The sequence below is a fragment of the Fulmarus glacialis genome, unplaced genomic scaffold, assembly GCF_000690835.1.
Source record: "Fulmarus glacialis isolate BGI_N327 unplaced genomic scaffold, ASM69083v1 scaffold9963, whole genome shotgun sequence".
Classification (NCBI taxonomy): domain Eukaryota; kingdom Metazoa; phylum Chordata; class Aves; order Procellariiformes; family Procellariidae; genus Fulmarus; species Fulmarus glacialis.
This window is the reverse complement of record NW_009202270.1, coordinates 2,212-22,376: the sequence shown is the minus strand read 5'-3', so window position 1 is coordinate 22,376 and position 20,165 is coordinate 2,212. Positions and strand designations below refer to the sequence as shown.

Sequence of the window (20,165 nt, the reverse complement as noted above, 5' to 3'; positions counted from 1 at the left end):
CATGCAAGGCAAGTACAGCGTAATACAATTCTATTTCAGCTGATCCTGAGACATCCCAGCTTATCCTGTAAGATATAGGGTTACAGCTTATTTTAGTGGATTTTAGTTAGATATACAGAATTATTTTAAATGAACTGCACAAAAAAAAAAAAAATTAAAAATTCACCTAGTAGGACTGTAAGCCAATTACAACACTGATATATAAAGAAGACACACTAAACAAATCAGATCTTCCATTAAAGAATTACTCCAAAATTTTCAGGCCAAGTCCTGAAAAAGGGTAACTACTCTTCATTTATGTTTTCATTTTTCTGTATCAAGTATCTCACAAATGTTAATTATTAACGATCATGAGAACACTCTGTTCTTAGAACTCAGAATTTGGTTTTATTCCTATTTTGTTATTGAAAAAGTTCATGCACTGAAATGCAACAATCATTGGGGGAGGGAAGTTCTGTGGCATAATTTGGAATACATCTGCAGTAACCATGTTTGGTTTTAACCAAAATGTCTTACCATGGTGAATTAGGACATAGCACAAGGCTGAGTTCTTCAGGTGTAAGTGATTATTGTGATCAGAGCATCATCAGCAGCTGCAATTGCTAATTGGCTCAACTCCTGCTCAGATCACTTTCTTAACTGCCAAAATTAGGAATGTTTATATGAAGTAAAAGCTGACACAAAAATAAAGAGCAAAGAGTAATGATAAATATATGCATTACCAGCAGTGACTGGCATTTGGAAGAAAAGCTATAGAGCCTTGGTTATTGTCTTTGAAGAACACTTGAATTCATTTGTTGGAAGCATTGAGCTGGAGGAGAGTTTAAAGTTGATGTTCCTGGGGACAGACAGCACTGCACAGAAAAGGGTTGTTCACAGGCTATGGGGTCACAGCAAAGCTGTTCTGAGGAAGGCTGCTGTTTTTTTAAAATTTATTTAATGATCTTACGTCCTAGCTGCAGGTCTCTGTGTCCAGCACCTGCAGTGTTACCCTGTGGTAGCAAGAAACTGTGGGAAGAGAGCAGCGATTAGAGCTTCCTTTAATTTAAAATACAGTATCACAGATTTAACAACAGAGGGCGATACATCACTAAGAAAGATGAGAAATGCAAAAAACCCCCCAGTTTTTACTTGGTGATTCATGGCATTTTTTCATGGAGTGTGTATTGCAGGCCTATACTAGAAAACTTAAAGGATGGAGTAAAACTGCACTCACTCCAATATCTAGTAATTGTTCTGATGAAAGACAGTATAACCAGAACCAGTGCCTGAGGTTATTAACCTTATTATTAATAAAATAGGTTGCCTTTTTTGTCCCTCCTGAAGAACACTCCATCTTGTTGTCATCTACCACAGGAAGCTGAGAAAAAGAAGAATTTCCCTGGAGCTCTTGTGCCCACCCTCTCCTCACCTGGCACTGCTTAAGGCTAGAGCAGCTATGCATGTGCTGTACCAGCAGCTCTCCTACTTTTCTTAAGGTACCTGGAAGAACTTCAAGCTGTGGTAAGTGTGAGCTCATCCTTACTCTGTGCAGCATTTTTATTTACAGTATCAGAGCCTCTAACTTTAAAAACTTAGCTTATATTCAAACTATCTTAAAACAAATTATTACAATGGTTTTCATTCATTTAGTCTTGCTAAAAATACGTCCTGTGCTTGAACTTCTCAGCATATTAGTTTTGTGTGTAGCCACAGAAAAGACATTCTGCCCTTCTGGTTTAATGTAATTTAGCCAAATCTGACTTTCCCAGACTCTTTAGTTTGTCCTTAGATAAATCTCTCACTTCTCTGCATTTTTAATATGACTTTTTTTTTTCTTTTAAATAGAAAATATAGTGGTGGGAAGCAAAAACACTCCCTGCTTTGGAACATGAAGAGATAGAATTAAAAGCTGCCATTTTCCAGAGCAGGACAGAATGGTTTCCAACTCCTGGACTTCTGAAAGCCAATGGGGACAGGGAAATGAGTCTGTAGTTGCAAGAACAAAAAGCCATAATATTCTTAACCTTCTGGAAACTGTTAGAAAAAACTAATATAAACCTTTGTGCATTCAAAATGAGCTCTGCCTGGGTGGGACACCAGGCTTATACAAGAAGGTGTTGTTTCCCATGAATGCAGCTGTCTTGTCTTCTCCTGGTATCGCTGAGAATTGTTCGGTGGCTAATTTGAAAACTTGGTCTGTGCAGAGTGTAACTGAATTAATTCCAGTATTGACCCAGGACGACATTAATTATATCTGGGCCTTAATCATTGTTGGCTTCAAGCTAAAAAGATAAATCATTTTTCATTGATGTTAAAAATCTGCCTACGTGCTAATGTCATCGTAGCGTAGAGCACTGCACAGCATATAGCGCTAAAATCAAAGACTTGCTGTATACACAGCATTTCTTTTGAAACAATGAGTTTAATTATAGCATATGAGAGTGCCAGATCCTGACATGTTAATTTAAGTATTTATAATGTGTATGAAGCAGTTCAAAAGGATCTTTAGCATTTTTATGATCAAGTCCGTGGCAGCTTTATTATGGAGTATATTCGACTGAAAGCTAAGTCAGTCCAAGGGGAAGCATTCATCAGCTGTGTTTCTTTGATCCAGCTAATTGTTTTACTGACACCTAGAGTGCTAATTAATTGCCCAGCATCACAAATTAGGGACTGTTTTCTCTCATTCCAAAACTATAGACAGCCATGGCACTCCCCATACACATTATATTTCAGTACTCTCCCTAGTCCTTAGTCCTTAGCTGCATGTTGAATGAATGTTCAACACCAAGACAACTGCAAAGCCAGCAAGCACATCTCTAGGACTAAATCTGTGACTTGGGTCAGAAAACATGTCCTAATTTGAGAAAGGAGAGAATGCCCATAGAAAACTATCGGTACTGCAGGTTGCCCATTTAGCATCATGTAACATCACTGTCATCATCTTGTTGGTGAAGTTCATGGGGAACATGACCCAAACTGTTCCTGCCCTTGGACTTGCTAGGACAGACGAGCTTTTTGTTTTATCAGAATGTCAGTACTAGAAGAATTTTAGGATGCATTTTTCATTTTGTACACTGTTTTAAGGGCAACACTGTACTCAGCAGTTAAGTAATAACTGACAGAAACCCAAATACTGCTACGGCCAAAGGATATCTTGGGTTAACTCCAATCTGATTTATAAATCAGTGTTACTGTCACTTCAGTACATATTGTTCTCTTTTGTTTCAAGACTTAGTGTACCTCAAGAAAAAGAAAATCCTTAATCATAAGGATATTTTTTTTAGATATGAAAACTCATTAAATGATTATTTACTAAATTATAGAATCAAAGTTAGTTTAACAATGAGTAAGAGTACTGAGAGATCCAAACCTAAAAATCCAGGCTTGTGCTATATATTTTCTACTCAATTCTTTTTACCCTATAATTTCTCTTCATGCCCCTGAGTTGTTTTTTGTCTCTCTTCCAAATATGTTTGGGGTGAACTTGGATATTTCCTTTTTTCACCATCGGTTTCTCTATTTGTGAAAACTTTTTCAAGGACTTATTCTTGATTGATAGATTGATAGATTGATTGATTTCCCATCTACTATTTCAGAGCTGTAATCTCATCTCCCATCTTATAGTTACTGCTTTAACAGGGAGATTCAGAAATACAATGAAACGTATCCCAAAAATTATTGGACATCTTAGTAACTGTCAACATTGGTAGATGATCTTGATATCTACATGCTGGTTTTGTGCCTTGTTACTAAGTATATGGGTGGCCTATAGTATAAGCCCTATAAAATTATATTTCTTCCTTTTTTGTTACATCTTCTAATAAAACAGGGTATGTTATCTCCTGCCAAATAACGTAAAAAGAAAGCATGTCTACATTTTCCTGGGGAAAAAAGCCACATTGGGACATTTAGTTAAGAGTTTTACCTAGTTGGCTAATTTCAATTACATTTAAGGTCTTTATGAAGAATGTGAAGGGACATTTCAGATGTCGAACTGTAGCTGAGAAGCTCATTTTAGGAAGGAGATTTAGGAATCAGCATATAGCTATGGGAGCAATTGTGTGTTACATTTTAATATACCCTGAAAAATTATTTTGTAAAATAAAAATTTACCTCATAATTCAGGTTCCATATAGTCAGGATTACAAAGGAGATAGTGTGATATTTCTTGCTATATAAGGTAGATCTGTGCATTGGTCCCTTGTCTCCCACGCTGTGATGGGGTTTGCTGCACTGTGCCTGTGCTGTACACTCTCCTGCACTGGCCTCCTGCAGTATAACCCAGTATGAGACACCAAACATTTGGACACCAAAATAATACAGCTCTAGAAACACCACAGATTACAAAACAGTGTTCTGCAATAAATGGGATTATTTCTGCATTAGCTCATGTTCTCTGTAGCATCCTATGCTTCACATAGGCTGTTTAACTCTGCCACCATTGTCATACATTGTGCTGTGCTCCTGCAAACGTTTATCATCTGCAGTCCTTCCAATAAACTGCAGCAAGCTGCACCACACCTGAGCATGTGAATTTGAATTATAATATCTGCAATCTTCTTGTCAGTAAATACAGTTTTATAAGAAAAAAAAAAATTAATAACGGTTCATGGTTGTTCTGTATGCAGACTTTGAATTTTGGTGTTTATATAGGTAGTACATGGCTAATACAGCCAAATGGAATTACTGTTGTGATTGAAATGCCACATTTTATGTTGTCAGATGTAATAGTGCCAAAGAATTGCAGAGACAAAAGCTGACATGTGGAAGGGGTACCGCTAGCATCCGTATTTCAGAGTTCAGTTAAGGCTTTGTTCCATTTTTGTATTGTGCGTGTATGTAAGACAAGAACATTGATACCATACAGAGCCTTATTTGGAAAGAGTTTATATTGTCTTTAAAGCAATGATCAGGCAGATGCTCAGAATGCAGTACTTAAGGTCCAAGCCAGCTAAATTTCTTCTAGTCAGAGCAGTTCAGTCTGGATAGCCTTATTTCTACATCTGAACAAGGTTATTATTTTGCAAATTTGTTGAAGTGTGATACCTGAATTATCGGGGAAGGCTGTGACAGAAGTTTGGAACTGAGCTAAAATGATCATTGTTACTGCATTTTCCTGCAGCAGTTTTCTAAGTGTAGATGAGCCTACCATTCTCTGTTGTCCCCTAGTTCTTTACTGAACATTTAGCTTGTTATTAAGCTGCCTCGCTCTCTTTTATTGAACTGGATGCACTCTGGCATCAATATGTATTACGTATGAGTGCCTTATGTATGTAAAGTATGTTTAAAAGGCAGAGTTCCTCCAAGATCCTGCCCAGAGGGAATGAATCCAGCTGACTCAATACTTTTAAATCACATCTTTATAGGAGAGGAAATTCATCCTTTGGTTAGGTTGTGGAAGAGAAACATTTTAACTTTAATCATTCCTACAGAATAAGTTAACGCTTTGTATAAGGGTAATGCAGTTTGCAGCGTGACAGCGGGTTTCTGCAAAGGAAAAGCAGCCCTGACAAATAACCCCTTTATATAGGCGATGCAACTTCTTTGTAGCTACAACTTGGTAACTTCTAGACATAAAAATGCCATGTTAGAGTAAAACCTGAGTGAAAACAAATGGGACTTCCTGTGAAGCTGTCAGCTGCACTATGACACCTTTCTTGGTCGCTGAGAATGGCCAGGATTTGTCCTGCTGGCTTGCTTTATTTCTTTGCCCAGGCCTTCTGCTGATGCCTCTTAAGTTACACACTTGCAACTGCAGATAGAGAAATTTGCAACATATCTGTAGTGACCTGCCTTGACTACACAGTGAGTAAAATGCTACTGAACTTCCCACAATTTCAACTGCCCATCAGCTCTAAACACAGGAACTACGGTATTTCCTTCAGGCAATTTATGTCTTGTTGGATAGGCTTGCTTCTACAAACAGCTTGAACTTTCTATGTTATTCTCAATTCTATGAAGTTAAAGTTTTTTTGTTTGTTGGTTGTTTTTTTTTTTTTAAACTGTTGAGTTTTTTAAAGGAAAAAAAAAAAACCACATCTTTCCAAAATAGGGAACATTTTCAGTTCTCTGTTCTGTTTATCTCCTCATCTCTTTGTTTAGGCAGCTGTTAGTCATAGAATACTCGAGGTTGGAAGAGACCTCTGGAGATCATCTTGTTCAACTCCCGTTGGACTAGATTGTAACATTAGGATTGGCTTTCTTCTCGCCCCCTCCTTCTCCCCCAAAAGTGAGCCACAATGGCAAAACTTTTCAGTTCTGGCACAACACTTCCACATCATAGAATCATTAAGGTTGGAAAAGACCTAGAAGATCATCGAGTCCAACCGTCAACCCAACACTACCATACCCACTAAACCATGTCCCTAAGGGCCTCATCTACACGTCTTTTAAATACTTCCAGGGATGGTGACTCCACCACTTCCCTGGGCAGCCTGTTCCAAGGCCTGACCACTCTTTCAGTGAAGAAATTTTTCCTAATGTCCAGCCTAAACCTCCCCTGGTGCAACGTGAGGCCATTTCCTCTCGTCCTAATATATTTGTTAATTTTTGTACTCAAAGGATAGATTACAGCTATACAAAACTACAAAATACCAACTATTAGCACAAAAACAGAGGCACTTTTGTTCCATACTATAACCAATTTCAGACAGGGGTCAGACCCCTCTTCTGTTCAAGGCAGTGGGATCTGCCCCCAACAGAGCTTTACCAAGGGCTACCGTAGTAAAGTCTTTCTGATTTATTTTCCTTTTACCCTAAGCATAGTGAACTGCACATGGCAGCCTTGAGCCTCGCTTCAAGCACATAGAAGGAGAAAACCTGCCTGTTGAGATCCTCACCAGCTTGACAACATGTGAGAAATCGCTGCAGCTAAGGCTCAGGGAGAGGCTGCTGACACATACAGCAAGAGCAGGCTTGGAAGGGGCTCGAAGTAAAGCAAGGGCTGCTACTAAAACTCTCCTCGAGAAGTCATTAGCTGGAGGTACTGGAGTGTTGCATGGATAAATCTCATCACAGGGATAGGGTTAGGCTGAGGTTCTCTTAGGGCTGTGGGGTCCATCTCCACCAGATTCACCGCTGGCAAGTCTTGTCAGCAACTCCATTTGTTAGAAGCCTGCTGATAAGTATTTGGTTATATTTTGGGCTGGAAAAGTCTCATAATTCTCTAGGGGAAGCCCTTCTATGACATTGCCATCACTTTTTCTGCGATGATGCTCTAAATGGTTCTAATCCCATGTACAACATATAAATTCCTGTCCTTAGGTCAATTTCTCAGCATAGACAAGACTGCTGGAGAGGTTAATTATGAACCTTTCTTTCTAATAAAATTAGTGATCAATGTTTGATAGACTAAGTTTAAAACAAAAAAAAAAAAAAAGGAGAGACCATTATGAAGAAAACAAAAAGGATTGTTTTTTGCTGTCACAGGAAAATTTTGATAACTCAGAAAATAACTCTTAGTGGAGAATTCTAGACTTCCTAACTTTTCTTTTCCCCCATTATTTTTCTCGTGACCTGCAAGATATGAAACTGTTGACAGATGACTTTTCAGGAGGAACTGATTCAGAGTAACCGAGGAAGAGGTTTTTATTTTTGAAGGTCTCATATAATCATACAACTTTTACAGCCAGAGAACAACAGAGGGCAACAGATCTCTATGAAACATTACGTCTTCAGAAAGGTTTCCATTTGATGACACTGATGGCAATTTTGGCAGCTCTTTTCACTGCCTCACAGGGATCATTCAGACACTGCTGAAATGTATCTGTATGATCTAGGAGTGTCTTGCGGCCCTCTGGTAGCTCAGCCAGCATGGTGAGGGTTTTGATTGCACTCAGACGGGCTTTGCTGGTTTCCTCAGCAACCAACTTCAGTAAAGGTGGAATGGCTTCAGCACGTAGGGCTGAGAATCTCCCTGTAGAGAAATAAACTTGCTTTAAAATGTGTCATTACATATAAACAACATGCTTTTGAATTGCTACTTTCTACTCTCTGCCCAGCTACAGCTCTGAACGCCCCAGAGGGTGCAGTGAGAAGAGGTAGGAGATGCTTTTGAAGACAAAAGCTAGCTGCCAGCTGTTTATTTTTAAGAAAAAAGATCTTTCTTAGTTAACTTTATCTGCCTTGCACATTATTATTTCATTTGCAACAAATTACCTAAGAATATATGAGGCACCAAATGATAGGATAAACTATTTTAGGGGGGGTTAGATGCCCTTAAGAACATCCTCTATTCTTTTATTTTTAAAGACACTTCAAACACTGAGATCCACTCCTGTATTGTCTTTGGAAGCCAGGGGGACGATTGCAGAGGAGGACTGGAACACAACTGCTGTTATTAAGAGTCTTTTATGTCTAATTACTCATTCATCACACTGAAAATTTAGCAGTTAGTATTTTCAGTGTCATGCAACTTACTTGGGAGAAGGACAGACATTATTAATATTCATTCCTCTCCCAGCTGTGAGAGAGAAACTGCCTCTAAGCACAAAAAGAGTTTCCTGAAAGTAGTACTCCTCTGTTGAGGGCTGGTGATTCTGAGTAGCTTCAGGTATGTGGATCTCTGGGTGGTTTGGGCTTGCATGGAAAATGTTCCCCCTCTGGAGCAGCACTCTGGAGGTAAATGACACAGGTGGGGTAGATAAATAACTTCTTGACCTACTTCAGGTGAATGAAATGTGAAATATACTGTCCCCCCTAGACATGATGGGGGAGCAACAATAGTTGCTCAAGACAGATCTAAAGAAATGTCCTATTCTTATAGTTCCTTGGAGAGCTTTAACACTATCAGAAACTGAGGACTTGGGGAATGGAGGGTGGCAAAAGTTTTGTTACCAAGTTGCCTTAGAATTGGATTTTAGAAAGTATCCCAACAAAACTGCCTCTGTCTCTCACCCTGAGGTTTAACAGTAGCAAACATCAGCGCTCCTGTTGCACTAGCTTGGACTTCAGAATCTGTATCGTCCAACAGGCTCACCAGCACAGGAATAACTTCTTCACATACCATGCTTCTTCCCTCTGGATGAGTACTGTGCAGAAAATATGGTTAAGTTGCTTTCTTGAACTGCCTCTGCTAACCATGCAGCTACCCACAGCTTCTCCCCATGCCTGGACCCCTGCAGCCCTCCTTCGTTTCATGGCAACAGTGCTGACACAGTCGTCCTCTCTGTTCTCTTTGGAGTCACAATGTTCTGACTGTTAGACAGATGGCAAGCACCACTTCCCAGCCACAAAGAAAAGAAAGGGGATATCTGTTTGTGCCTGGTGTCTGTTAAATCTACTTGCTAATACAATACTGATGACATCGTATTAACCTATGGGTTTGGGCTTAACAAATTTTTAGGCTATTTTTAGGTGATATTTGGATTTTTTTTTTTACTTTCTGTGATACAGTGGAGATTAATGGGGCAACAGCATGTAACAGGATGTAGGATTAAATGTGCTGGTGGTCCTAATGGCAATTTAGTTAGAAACCTCGCTGTGGAACCCTATACATATTTTAAAACTTGCTAAATTAGAAGTCTGCAATTAATTCTTCTCCCAGGTCAATTTTCCCTCTGTCTTTCCAGACTTTTTAATGCGGGAAATATTTAACATGGCCCAGCTACTGCAGGGACCTAGAACATAGCTGATGTCCATACTATAGGTGCAGTTCTGCTTTCTTTCTATGACTCATTTTATCTATACTCTCTTTCTTTTCCTATAAGACCTCGCTTTGTTATAGGACATTAGGAAGTGTTTTGTGCCAATTGGTATGTAAACTACATGGTCTGCAGACCTTTTTACACTAGACATCTGTTGAGCACTTTTATTATATTTTGTAACTGCAGGACAGTGGACTTAAGTTGTTCCTTTCATCAAGTGTTTGATATACAAATTTAATATAAAGATTGCTTTTTCTGATCCATCATTGACGTATGTAGCAGCCTGTGTCAGAAAACTATTTCTGTCCTCAATCACCCTGAAAGTTTCCCAGGACTTTTAATTTTTTGAGAGCGGTTGTCCAAAAAAGTAAGGGAGCTTCTCCCTACCTCAGAATCTTTTTTTCATATGATTTCTCATGCAAGAATTTTTTCTCTGTAGTGCAGTACCAGGAATAAAATCCTGATTTCACTGCCAATACTGAAGACAAATAGAAGGAGAAGGAATGACATTTCCTCATCAGCATCTGCTTTCTTGAGTGATTTATAGCAGTTATGATTTTTAGAATCTTCTACCTATGTGTGCATTCAGGCTGATATTGCTTTGTGATATATACGTGAAATGTGATAGCTTCAATGTGTAGTGAAACACAACTGTAAACTAATGACATTGATTAAATGAGTATTTTCTTGGGCTTAAGTATTACACACAGATTTCTTTTCCTTTACCCAATTTCTAACAGGACCCAAGCTGCTTTGCTTCTGATCGCCACTGATGAGTGTGTGAGCTTTTCCTTCAGGATAGTAATGGCACCAGTTGCTAGAGCTTCAGAAGCCTCCACACACAGACAATTGGAGAGTGTATCTAGGATTAGCTCCTGGATTCTGTCTGACTCAGTCTTCAACTTGAATACAAGTAAGGGAATCAAACCAGCATGCAGTATGCTAACAGCCCCTACAGAAGGAGACAGAGAAGGAACATACGTGAGGTGTGAGTGCATTTAGTATTTATACTTGCACTTTGAATTTCTTAATTGGATTAAAATACATATGGTAACTCATTTCCTTACACAGATGTGGGATTGAGAGATGGAAACTACTATAACACTGCTTTGTTCATACATGCCATCTCAGCATTGCTTCCTCAGAAAGCTTCCCCAACAGTCCTGTAAAGACATCAGCCCAGGTAATAACCAAAATGGCAATTGCTCTGATGTTCCCAATTTCCCCCACTATAATATTTCTCCCAAAATTATTCTTGCTAAGAAAATACGGGGGGAGGGGGGGGAAGTCACCTTATATCCAGCCTTTCTAACTGTTCTCAACATGAACAGATGCTAATAGAGGCTGAGATGTGAGCCTTTAGAGCTAATACTTTGATTCTCCACTATGGTTTCTGTGGGTGAAGTCAAGGTTTTGGAAATTGTCAGCTTCCTCACACATTTCTTTGTAGGAATTCTGCCATGGGGAAAACTTAAATTTTGAGCTTTCCAGCAGTCAGTAGTGTTTCACTATCTCCTAAAGGAAATAGCATCAAAGGTAGAAAGATCGTCATTTGCCCTGCAAGTGATGTCTTTGCTATGAGCAAGTGTCTGATTTGTACCATTTTTTACACAATACTAAGTCAGCACTGAAACAGCAATGCCATGAGAAAGCAGAAAGCAGAATGTACTGTCCATGAGTAAGTATGTGAAAACAAAATTCTCCAGCTGTCTTGTTGCTAAGACTGATTCTTTGGTTGCTAAGAGAAATGTGGCTCTTCTCAAAGTGATTCATATATGGTTAGATAAGGAAGTTTTGTGGGTAAGTCATCAAGGTATTTTCAAATGAAGCTCCACAGTCAGGGATAAAATGACAAGTGGGAAAGAGATTTTAATGGCCCTTGGTAGTGCACGGGAGAAATCCCTCAACTTGACAATCGTGAAAAACATGATTCTAATCTAGAGGTTATTCTGTTGTACATATTTCTGAGGTTTTGCTGACATCGAATAACTTCTTATGTTACTAACTTATTAGGATCCACTTTACTAATGCAAATGCAAAGAAACGCCTAGGGGTGATATTATTACAGCTTTTACTACCTGTGCTACATTTGGAGGTCAGTTGCTGTGAAAATTCAAATAAATAATAAGGAAAAACATACTCAGACAATTCACTCTTCAAGGCTAACAACATTTTAAAACCAAGGATTTTTCCTTGTGCCAGAAAGGCAAAGCAGGAAAGGAAAGTGAAAAAATGTTATCTTTGAAGCTGTGGCTCTGTGTATCACTAGGTGTGGGCGTTGGCACTTTCATACTAAAAAAGAAAACCTCCACCCTATATTTATGTCCCCTGGAGGAATGAAAAGAAGAAAAGTCTCAAGGATCAGATCCAGCCCATTCATACTGTCCCCATAGGATGTGATAAAGGAACCCTGCACTATTGGTTTAGCAAAGGACTATCCTGGAGAGGTCCTGGAGAAGGAGGCAAAGCTTGCACAGCTGACTCCATCACCCAGCATTATCTCCCTTGACAAGGATTACAGGTGTTTGGATTGTAGGTTATAGGTATAGAAGTGTTATGGGTGGGTTAGACAACAGTAAGGATATGGCTGGCAATACTCCATGCCTTACGGAGTCCCAGGCAGTAGGGAACCCGGTAGCAAACTGTTTCCATGGAAGTAGCTTAAAGCAGTCTCAGATGACTATAAATCGTATCCAGAATTGGTTTAGCCACACTTCCCAATGGTCTTTTGAAATAGCCTACGAAAGACAAGATTTTTCAAAGTCAACTTTTAAAACTCCTCCCAAAGTTTTTCATGAAAAGAAACTATATGGCCTGTATGCATGAAATTGGGATACCCAGACTGCTCACACAGTCACCATGTACGCTTCTGGGTTGCTGTGGAAATCAGTATAAAATCAAAATTTGGGAGGTACAGTTTCAGAGGAAGATTAATGAATTGGAGGTGATAGACATATAAGCTGACATTCCCTGTAGTAAGCACCTATTTATTCTACAGTTGCTTTACCAGATGATCTGTGATACTTTTGAACCAAAACCACATCTGGACTACTTGACCTTAAAAGTAATTTCATTCTTTCTAGATAAGATAACACACTGAATGTAAATGTAAATAAGAGTAGCAAAGAACTGAAGTTTAAACTCCACACTCCTCCAGAGCCTTTTTGCAGCTTTAACTCACATTGATGCCAATCTTCCTTGGGATAGTGTCACACCATAAGCATTTCATCATATCATTTCATAAGCAAACACTTGTTCTTGCACGGAGTAGTCAGCATTCTGGCTTGAGCCCAGAGAAGCCATTGCTTCCTTTAAGCTAACTTTCCATCTTTCTGTAACAACTATTGCTATAGCATTCTATCTACCTTTCTCATGCTGGTAGATGTACGCGTTTCTTTCCCAGTCAGGTTTCCATTACTATTTTTTTCACTTGCTTTCAAATACTTAATAGCCATTTTTTAACCCATCATCTTAATTTCCATTTTTAGTTTCCTGCAATTCCCTCTTTTTCAGGACTTCCTTGCTAATTTATTTCAGTTCTCTTGATCATCTTATCATCATATTGCCAGTAAGTGCTATCAGCATTCAGGTTTTGATTCTTTGTGTCTGTGTCTTTCACTTATCTTCTAGTATATTCAACCAATACTTTCAACTACACAGGACTGGTTTCATTGGCCCTTGCATTTACTCCTTCTAATTAATGTTTATTGACTTTCTTCGACTCAGACATCCCTCATTTGTTGCATTTGCAGTTCATGACTTCTTTTGGTGCTAGCCTTTACTATTGCACTGCAGTCCTGAGTGCAAAATATACAACAAAGCCACTTTATGTCTTTCTGTTTCAATAAGGTGGCAAGATAATATACAGAGTGTTGTCTAGGACAGCTTTTATTTTGTGGAGCCATTAAGTAGTATTTATTCTGTGGTCAGAAATACCCATGTAGCTAGTGGGTGCTTATTTTGTATGAACACTCAGGCTGTTTTCATTTTTTTATAACATGTTTTATTTTACCAGGCCGGGTCTCTGTACCAAGAGCTTTCTTATCTACTGTTCTTGTCAAGCTGTCCTATCTGAAATGCTATCATGTTACTAAAGGGAGCTTCCCAGACATAAATATAGAAACAAAGATGAATTGTTTGACCTTGTCAAAAGTCTCAATGTGGTGAAGAGAAAGAGGGTGGAGAGGAAAGGTCATCAACAACAACAAAGAGACTACCTAACATTGAGACTCAAATTTCCAGGTGGAAATTCGTCATGGTTTTCCCAAGGGACCCAAAGGGTGAAAGGTCTAGGGAGGTAAAAGGGAAAAGGGAGGAGAAAAAATCAGTGGAAAGTTGTTTGAGAGTTACTTGTCTCAGATCCTTACATCTTACTGAGCGAGCAATAGGAGTGGAAGGTAAGCTGGTGTTTCTTGTAGTCCTATACTGAAAAATGCAGTGGCATCCTCAGGATCTTGACTTTTCATTAAAATACTTCCCTTTCAAAGGTGATTTATCTATTGCAGAGAGTGTTCTAGATACCCTGGGCATAGTGAAGTAGTAAGGAAAATTGTTTTCAAAATGCAAATAGTTGCATTTACAGCTGCATAGTTAACATCATTTTTGATCTGTTTTTCTAAGAACTTGTATTCTTCCCTCGGGCTGCTTTTTATCTGAGCGCTCATCTCTTCCTTCTCATAACCCTCTGGCCACTCTCATCCTCCCTTTCATGACTCTTTTTTTCTAATAGGCCCAAAGAGGAGTTGCCATTTATTCTGTTCTCTCAGTATGGCTGCAGGGCACGTAAACAAATTAAATTTTGTAGAAGACAAAGGAGTCATTTATAGTACATAACAGTGGTGTTTTGTTTTGTTTTTCAATTACATAAATCAATTAAATCACATTACAAATCCTTTTCCTTACAAATGTCGGTTTTCAACTCAAAGCTATTTAAATGTTTGTTTTAGTACAAAGCATGTGCTTCATGCATGGCCACAAAGTGACGTACAGTGTAGTATAACATAGTAAAATAATATGTACACACAGATTCTATATAACATTAATGTTTTGTTAACACCTCAGATGTCTCTCTGCAATGTTCACACAACTATTTGAAACGCTTAGTAACAGCATTTCTTCCTAAGCATAACTTAGGAAGGGGCACACAAGGAAAAGAAATGCAGAGCCAGCCACAATCAGAAGGAAAAATGCTACCTAGCATCATGGTGTGCTATCAACACATCCAGCACACAGTGGCTGTGAAATCCCAGGACAGGAGCTCACTAACTGTGAGTAGCCAAGTGATCCTGACAAAATTTCTAGACCTAGCAGCTCCCTTGCTAGCACTGCAATAGTCTAGCACCATTTTAGAGGTAACAAAGTGTTTATTAAACTAATGAGTGCTAGCACGTATTATATAAATTTAAAAATGCAGTGCTTGTATGTTTCCTTTCTGAGTGACAAGATGACCACAAAAGATCCTTCCCCAGCACACCTTCCTTGATAACTCCTTGCTCACTACTGTTTAAATTGAAAAAAAAATTTATTCTTTATACTCGCTGAGAAGATTTCTGAGTCACCAGTCACATAAGCACAGTTTGAGAACCCTGTAGTAGCCAATTTAATGTTAAGATTCAGTATTTTGAGTCCCAGTGCTTCCAGCATTAAGGCGGTGTCAGGCAGTAGATTAAAAATAATACTACTATAAAACTGGGCTGAAATTTCTTTCTGGTAAGTTTGGAGCAGGAGGTACCACATTAAAAGAAATAGAACTCATCTGCCTATACCCAGTCAGCTTTATCAAGTCTTCTAACTGAAGAAGAAAATTCTGTTGACATCTTTTGAAAGTCAGAATATTTTCCTCTTCTTTGTAACAATAATTCTTTGTCTTTCAGTGATAATTTAACAGGAATAAACAGTAGTGTCCCAAAGGATGCCTATGCCCAGAGACAAAGAGTATCTCTTATCTTAAAGGACTGAGATGTGGAAAGTCCCTGTTTAAATGAACTGAAGAGCTACTAGGATATTAAGAGAACTGAGGAAAACACTGCAGATATTGGTATTGGACTAGAAATAGTAAACAATTCTATTTCAAACCATTTCAAATCTGTGCATTGGCTAAATGCATTTGTCTTACAACAATCCTAGGGATTTACCAGGTATGAAATCACAACCTCAATAGTAGTGTCTGTCATATCCTCACTAAAAATACAGTAGCTATAAACTTTATAAAAGCATTATGGGATCTGCTTTTGAAGCCACTGAGAATTTTTCCAATACTAAGAATTTCAGGATGTTATCTGAATGAAAGACATAATAGAAATTAAGGTTATAAAAATATTAAAAAGTCAGCAGTACACTGGAGAAGCACATAATGTGGCTGCCTCTGGGGATTTTTTAAAAGTCCAAAATGTTTCCAGCATTAACAAGGAACAGGAAAGATTGGTCTGATAAACAAGAGATTCCTAATCCTCAGTAAAGAATGAAAGAGACTCCTGCATATCTTGTTTTTGGTTTTAGAAACTTTGCTTTAGCATGTGTGAAATCATAATATCAAAGCACTGCTGAAAATAATTAACATAGAAACTACAACTAGTATATCTGCATTAGCTTCTCTATTATAATTTAGAAATCCAAGAAACAGATTAACTTAAAAAAAAAAAAATTGTCATTTTTGTAGTAAATAAGACTGCCTGTGACCTTCTGCTTGAAAGCAATGGGTTTAACAATCTAAATCATTTATGCCCTATGAAAAGAGGAGTAATATCTAAAGAACTTTAAAATTCTGGTCTACAGAATGTCTTTTATCACAGCATCTCTAGAAACCCTGGGGATGAATTAGACAGTGTAGACTTGTCTTTCACATAGAGACAATTTCCAATCTGAAAAATAAATCTTGGATTCTGTTTTTGTACAAGAATCATCTACAGGGTAAGATCAATAATTGACCAAGACAAGTACCCTACTTCTGACTGATGTCAGTGTCAGATCCTTTAGTGTAAAATCACCAAAAACACTATGGTGGAGATAATGAAATACGCTGTCTGTTGCAGTAGTGCATAGTCCATGAACTGTGGATTGCTGGTCATTCATATGGCATCACAAGGTAGTCTCTAAAATGAAAGCAACTTTTCCTTCTTTTAATAAAACTTTATTCATACATTATAATATACAAGAAAGCAAACGATCAAAATGAAGGTGAAATAGAAGTAACAAAATAACACAGGCTTTTAAATTCTTTTCCTAGCTCGAATTGTTGATAGTCTGCTTGCACATTGAAATATAAGCATTGATATCTTTTGCAGTGTTTTTATTTTGCCCTTCAGAACTCTAGCTGCTTGCACCTCCCATATAATTTATCTTCTTTCAGTTTTCTAAATTTGTAACTTAGTCAACCTATAGATACTTAGGTATACAGGATGATCATGAGTGTATGTGAATGCATGTGCATATGTATAACATGCATTCATCTGATCTTGCATGCATATTGGTCACACAAATTAGGAAATTTCTTGGCTTTTATTTCTCTGACAAAGTATCTTTCCTTTATTCAGAGAAAGGTTTTAAAAATTGTAAAAATTAAAGTCTGAAAATAACTCAGAAGGTTTTTTTTTTTCTTGTTCTTTTGGATGAAGAAGGAAATGTCATCCTGAAATTTATTAATTTTCTCTATAGGGAAGACTTTTCCAAAATGCATGAAGGAAGGAAAACAATTTGACATATGTACTACTTGCGCCAAAATCCTCAGATCAGTTACTGTAGAGAAAATTAAAGCCTTGAGATAACTACTCCCAAAAAGCTGAGGCTCAGCCACTGAGTTGCTATCCCACTTCAGATTTTTCAGATCAAAATTTGTCCTTTTTTTCTGCTGATCAGTAATGGAGACATGTAGCTATAAGACGAGACTAAAAGGGATGCAGCCCTTAACCATAAGAGACTTTGCCGACATTCTGCTTCCACAAGTACCTGTCGTGAAATTCAAAGAAAACAGTGAATCTAGTGTGCATAACACAGAGAATATGTTCAGAAGAGAATCTGGACTGGCACATTCGCAAACACTAACTTAGATATTGGATTTTATACTTTATACCAAGCACGTACATCAAGAGTGTAGAAGGTGTTAACAATTACTATAGCAAGTTTCAGTCACAGAGAAATTGATACTGTAAGGTGAACACGTTAGCAGTTTGACAAATGTTCATATGATTATTACTTACATTGTAGTAAATTTTAGAGATTCCTATGGAGAAAGAAGGTCTGCTCTGTCACAGAGGCTTGTTGTAAAGATGCGTGAGAGACAGCTCATTTCCTGCACAGATTATTGTCTAGCTGGACAGGGCAAAAGGAGTGGATGGGAAGGAAAGAGGCAAAAAGTGGTTTAAAGTAATTCTTCAGGTCAGTTGAACAGTTGAAAAGTCATTAAGAGCCAGTTTACCATCACATTCCCTAGGTGCTGCTGCTCAGCCGGTGGCCATAGCTCACGAGAAAGAGTACCATGCTCAGAGGGGAAGGCTGCAGGCTGTTAACCCTCCTGCCTGCTGCAGACCCATGGGCTCTCCTCTGATTTCGCAGGAGAGATGAACAGGGAGGTGGGCTAGGCTGGAGGCTCGGCGGCACGGGGGAAGCTTCCTCTGTGGGAAGCTGTACAAGAGCAGACAGCTTCCTCAGAGCCGCAGATAAGTCTTGGTATTAATCATATTACTGTGGTGTCTAAAAATGCCTGACCGTTTGGAGAGATACCCTTCGGGGGACTGTGGCAGTGTTTTACACTAATAAAAACAGTTTTAAACTTTTAAGTCCAATTGCCTTACAAGCCCTTAATGTGAGAGAAATGCACAACTGCAAGTTTTCAGAACTTCTGCTCAAAGAATAGATTCTTAAAAAAATCTTATCCTCTTTTGGGGCAGAAAGCCAAAGAATTAAAGCAACATGAATGAAGGTCAAGAAATAGTTTTGTTAAATATCTTAAATTTCTCTGTCTCGAAGCTATATCTGTGCAACTGGAATTCTGCACTACAAAATGGCATTACATAGCAAAATGACCATTATAACATTTTGGTTATCTTTAACATTCACCTTTTGCAACTAGTGAATTAACCTCACATATGCTCAGATGTAAAAGAGCAGTAATGTTTTCAGTTTTGTACCTTAGAAGAAATATATAATTAAGATGGTGAAAATACTCTCTGGTCTTCTATAGTATAACTGAATTACAATCAATCAGAGGTATATGAAAGAGAAAGTTTCCTGTATAGATTTGATTATACTACTGTCAAACAATAAATAAAAATGAGAGGCTTAAAGGAACAAAATATACAGAATTAATTATGTGTCAGATACTGCAGAATTTAATCTTGAAAATTAACATAAACTTGCTTTGAATATATGAATCATTGCACAGACTGAAAATTGAACAGACCGAAAGACTGCAAATAGTGGTAGAAGGAGGAGGTTAAAGGGAATATTTAACTCAGTCTCATTTATATAAGCATTTCTTTTTTACATTTTCTTCATTGTTAGAAGAGTGGGAGGGTTGTTTTTTTTTTTGCTACTTTAAAAAATGACCTGATAGAAATTTCAAAGAAGAAGAAAAAACAGTTGAGAAATCCACTGCTTATATTTGCTGATCTAGCATGCTGGTGAAGCTGCAGTAAGTCAATTTTATCCTACAGTTCACACTGCTTACACTGGTGCCAAGATGAGCACAACTGAATGGTTAGAACTGATAAAACCTCTAGGAAAAGAAGAATGCAGTACTATAGGCGTGTGAAATCCTTTTCTGCTTCAGATGGTCTGGCTTGACAATTTTGTGTGAAATAAGAGTAGAAGAAACACATCTTGATTAGAACCACAGGCCCAGATATCTGCACAACATAAGTGGAGCTGTATGGAAAGGCAGACTGATTCTCCACTTTCCACTCAGACCTGCTACTTTGCAGATTCCACGTTTTCCATGGGAAGCCATGTTCTTAAGGAAAACTACTTATACTACTCAATGAAAATTGCATTCTGTTCTGAATGGTTCTACAATAGTGCTTTCCAGTATGTTTTAGTCTATATTTTATTTCCAGCAGTGAAAAATTCCTAAATCTTAATTGAAGACTGCCAAGGTGTGGGCTGCTTTGAGGATGATTTGTTTTTTGAAGTGCCTCCCCAGTAAATATTGCTCTTGGGTTGAAAGCCTTATTCCTCCAGTGAGCTGTAAATCACAGATATTGATTGAAAGGAGCCTATCACAAATAGGCACATGTCTTAACGGTATACATGTTTTCTGATCAGAGATTCATTCCTAAATGAGGCTCTCTAAGCAAATGAATGAAGGTGTTCTTGCAAAAAGACCTTTTTTATCATTTATTTGGAAAACAACTAGTGCAGTAGGACCCAAGCCACAACAACGGTGAAATGAACCTGTTACTTAACCTGGACTAAAATATTAGGTCTAGGTTCTGTAAACATGCCAGATTAAACATAGGCACTTCAACAGTGCTACTAATGTGCTTACCTTTAAGAACATTATATACAGAGTACTCAAAACACCGTTAAACAGAAACAGAGAAT

General features: G+C 38.1%; 1 protein-coding gene across 1 annotated transcript; it reads right to left on the bottom strand.

Moving 5' to 3' along the window:
- Window positions 1-7,658: 7,658 nt before the first annotated feature.
- On the bottom strand, window positions 7,659-10,581 carry LOC104069363 (rhabdoid tumor deletion region protein 1-like; the record flags this gene model as incomplete). Its single annotated transcript, XM_009574232.1, has 3 exons — window positions 7,659-7,900; window positions 8,881-9,014; window positions 10,356-10,581. Coding segments are annotated over 3 exons (602 nt in total), but the record flags the coding sequence as incomplete, so codon positions are not given.
- Between the last annotated feature and the right edge of the window lie 9,584 nt (window positions 10,582-20,165).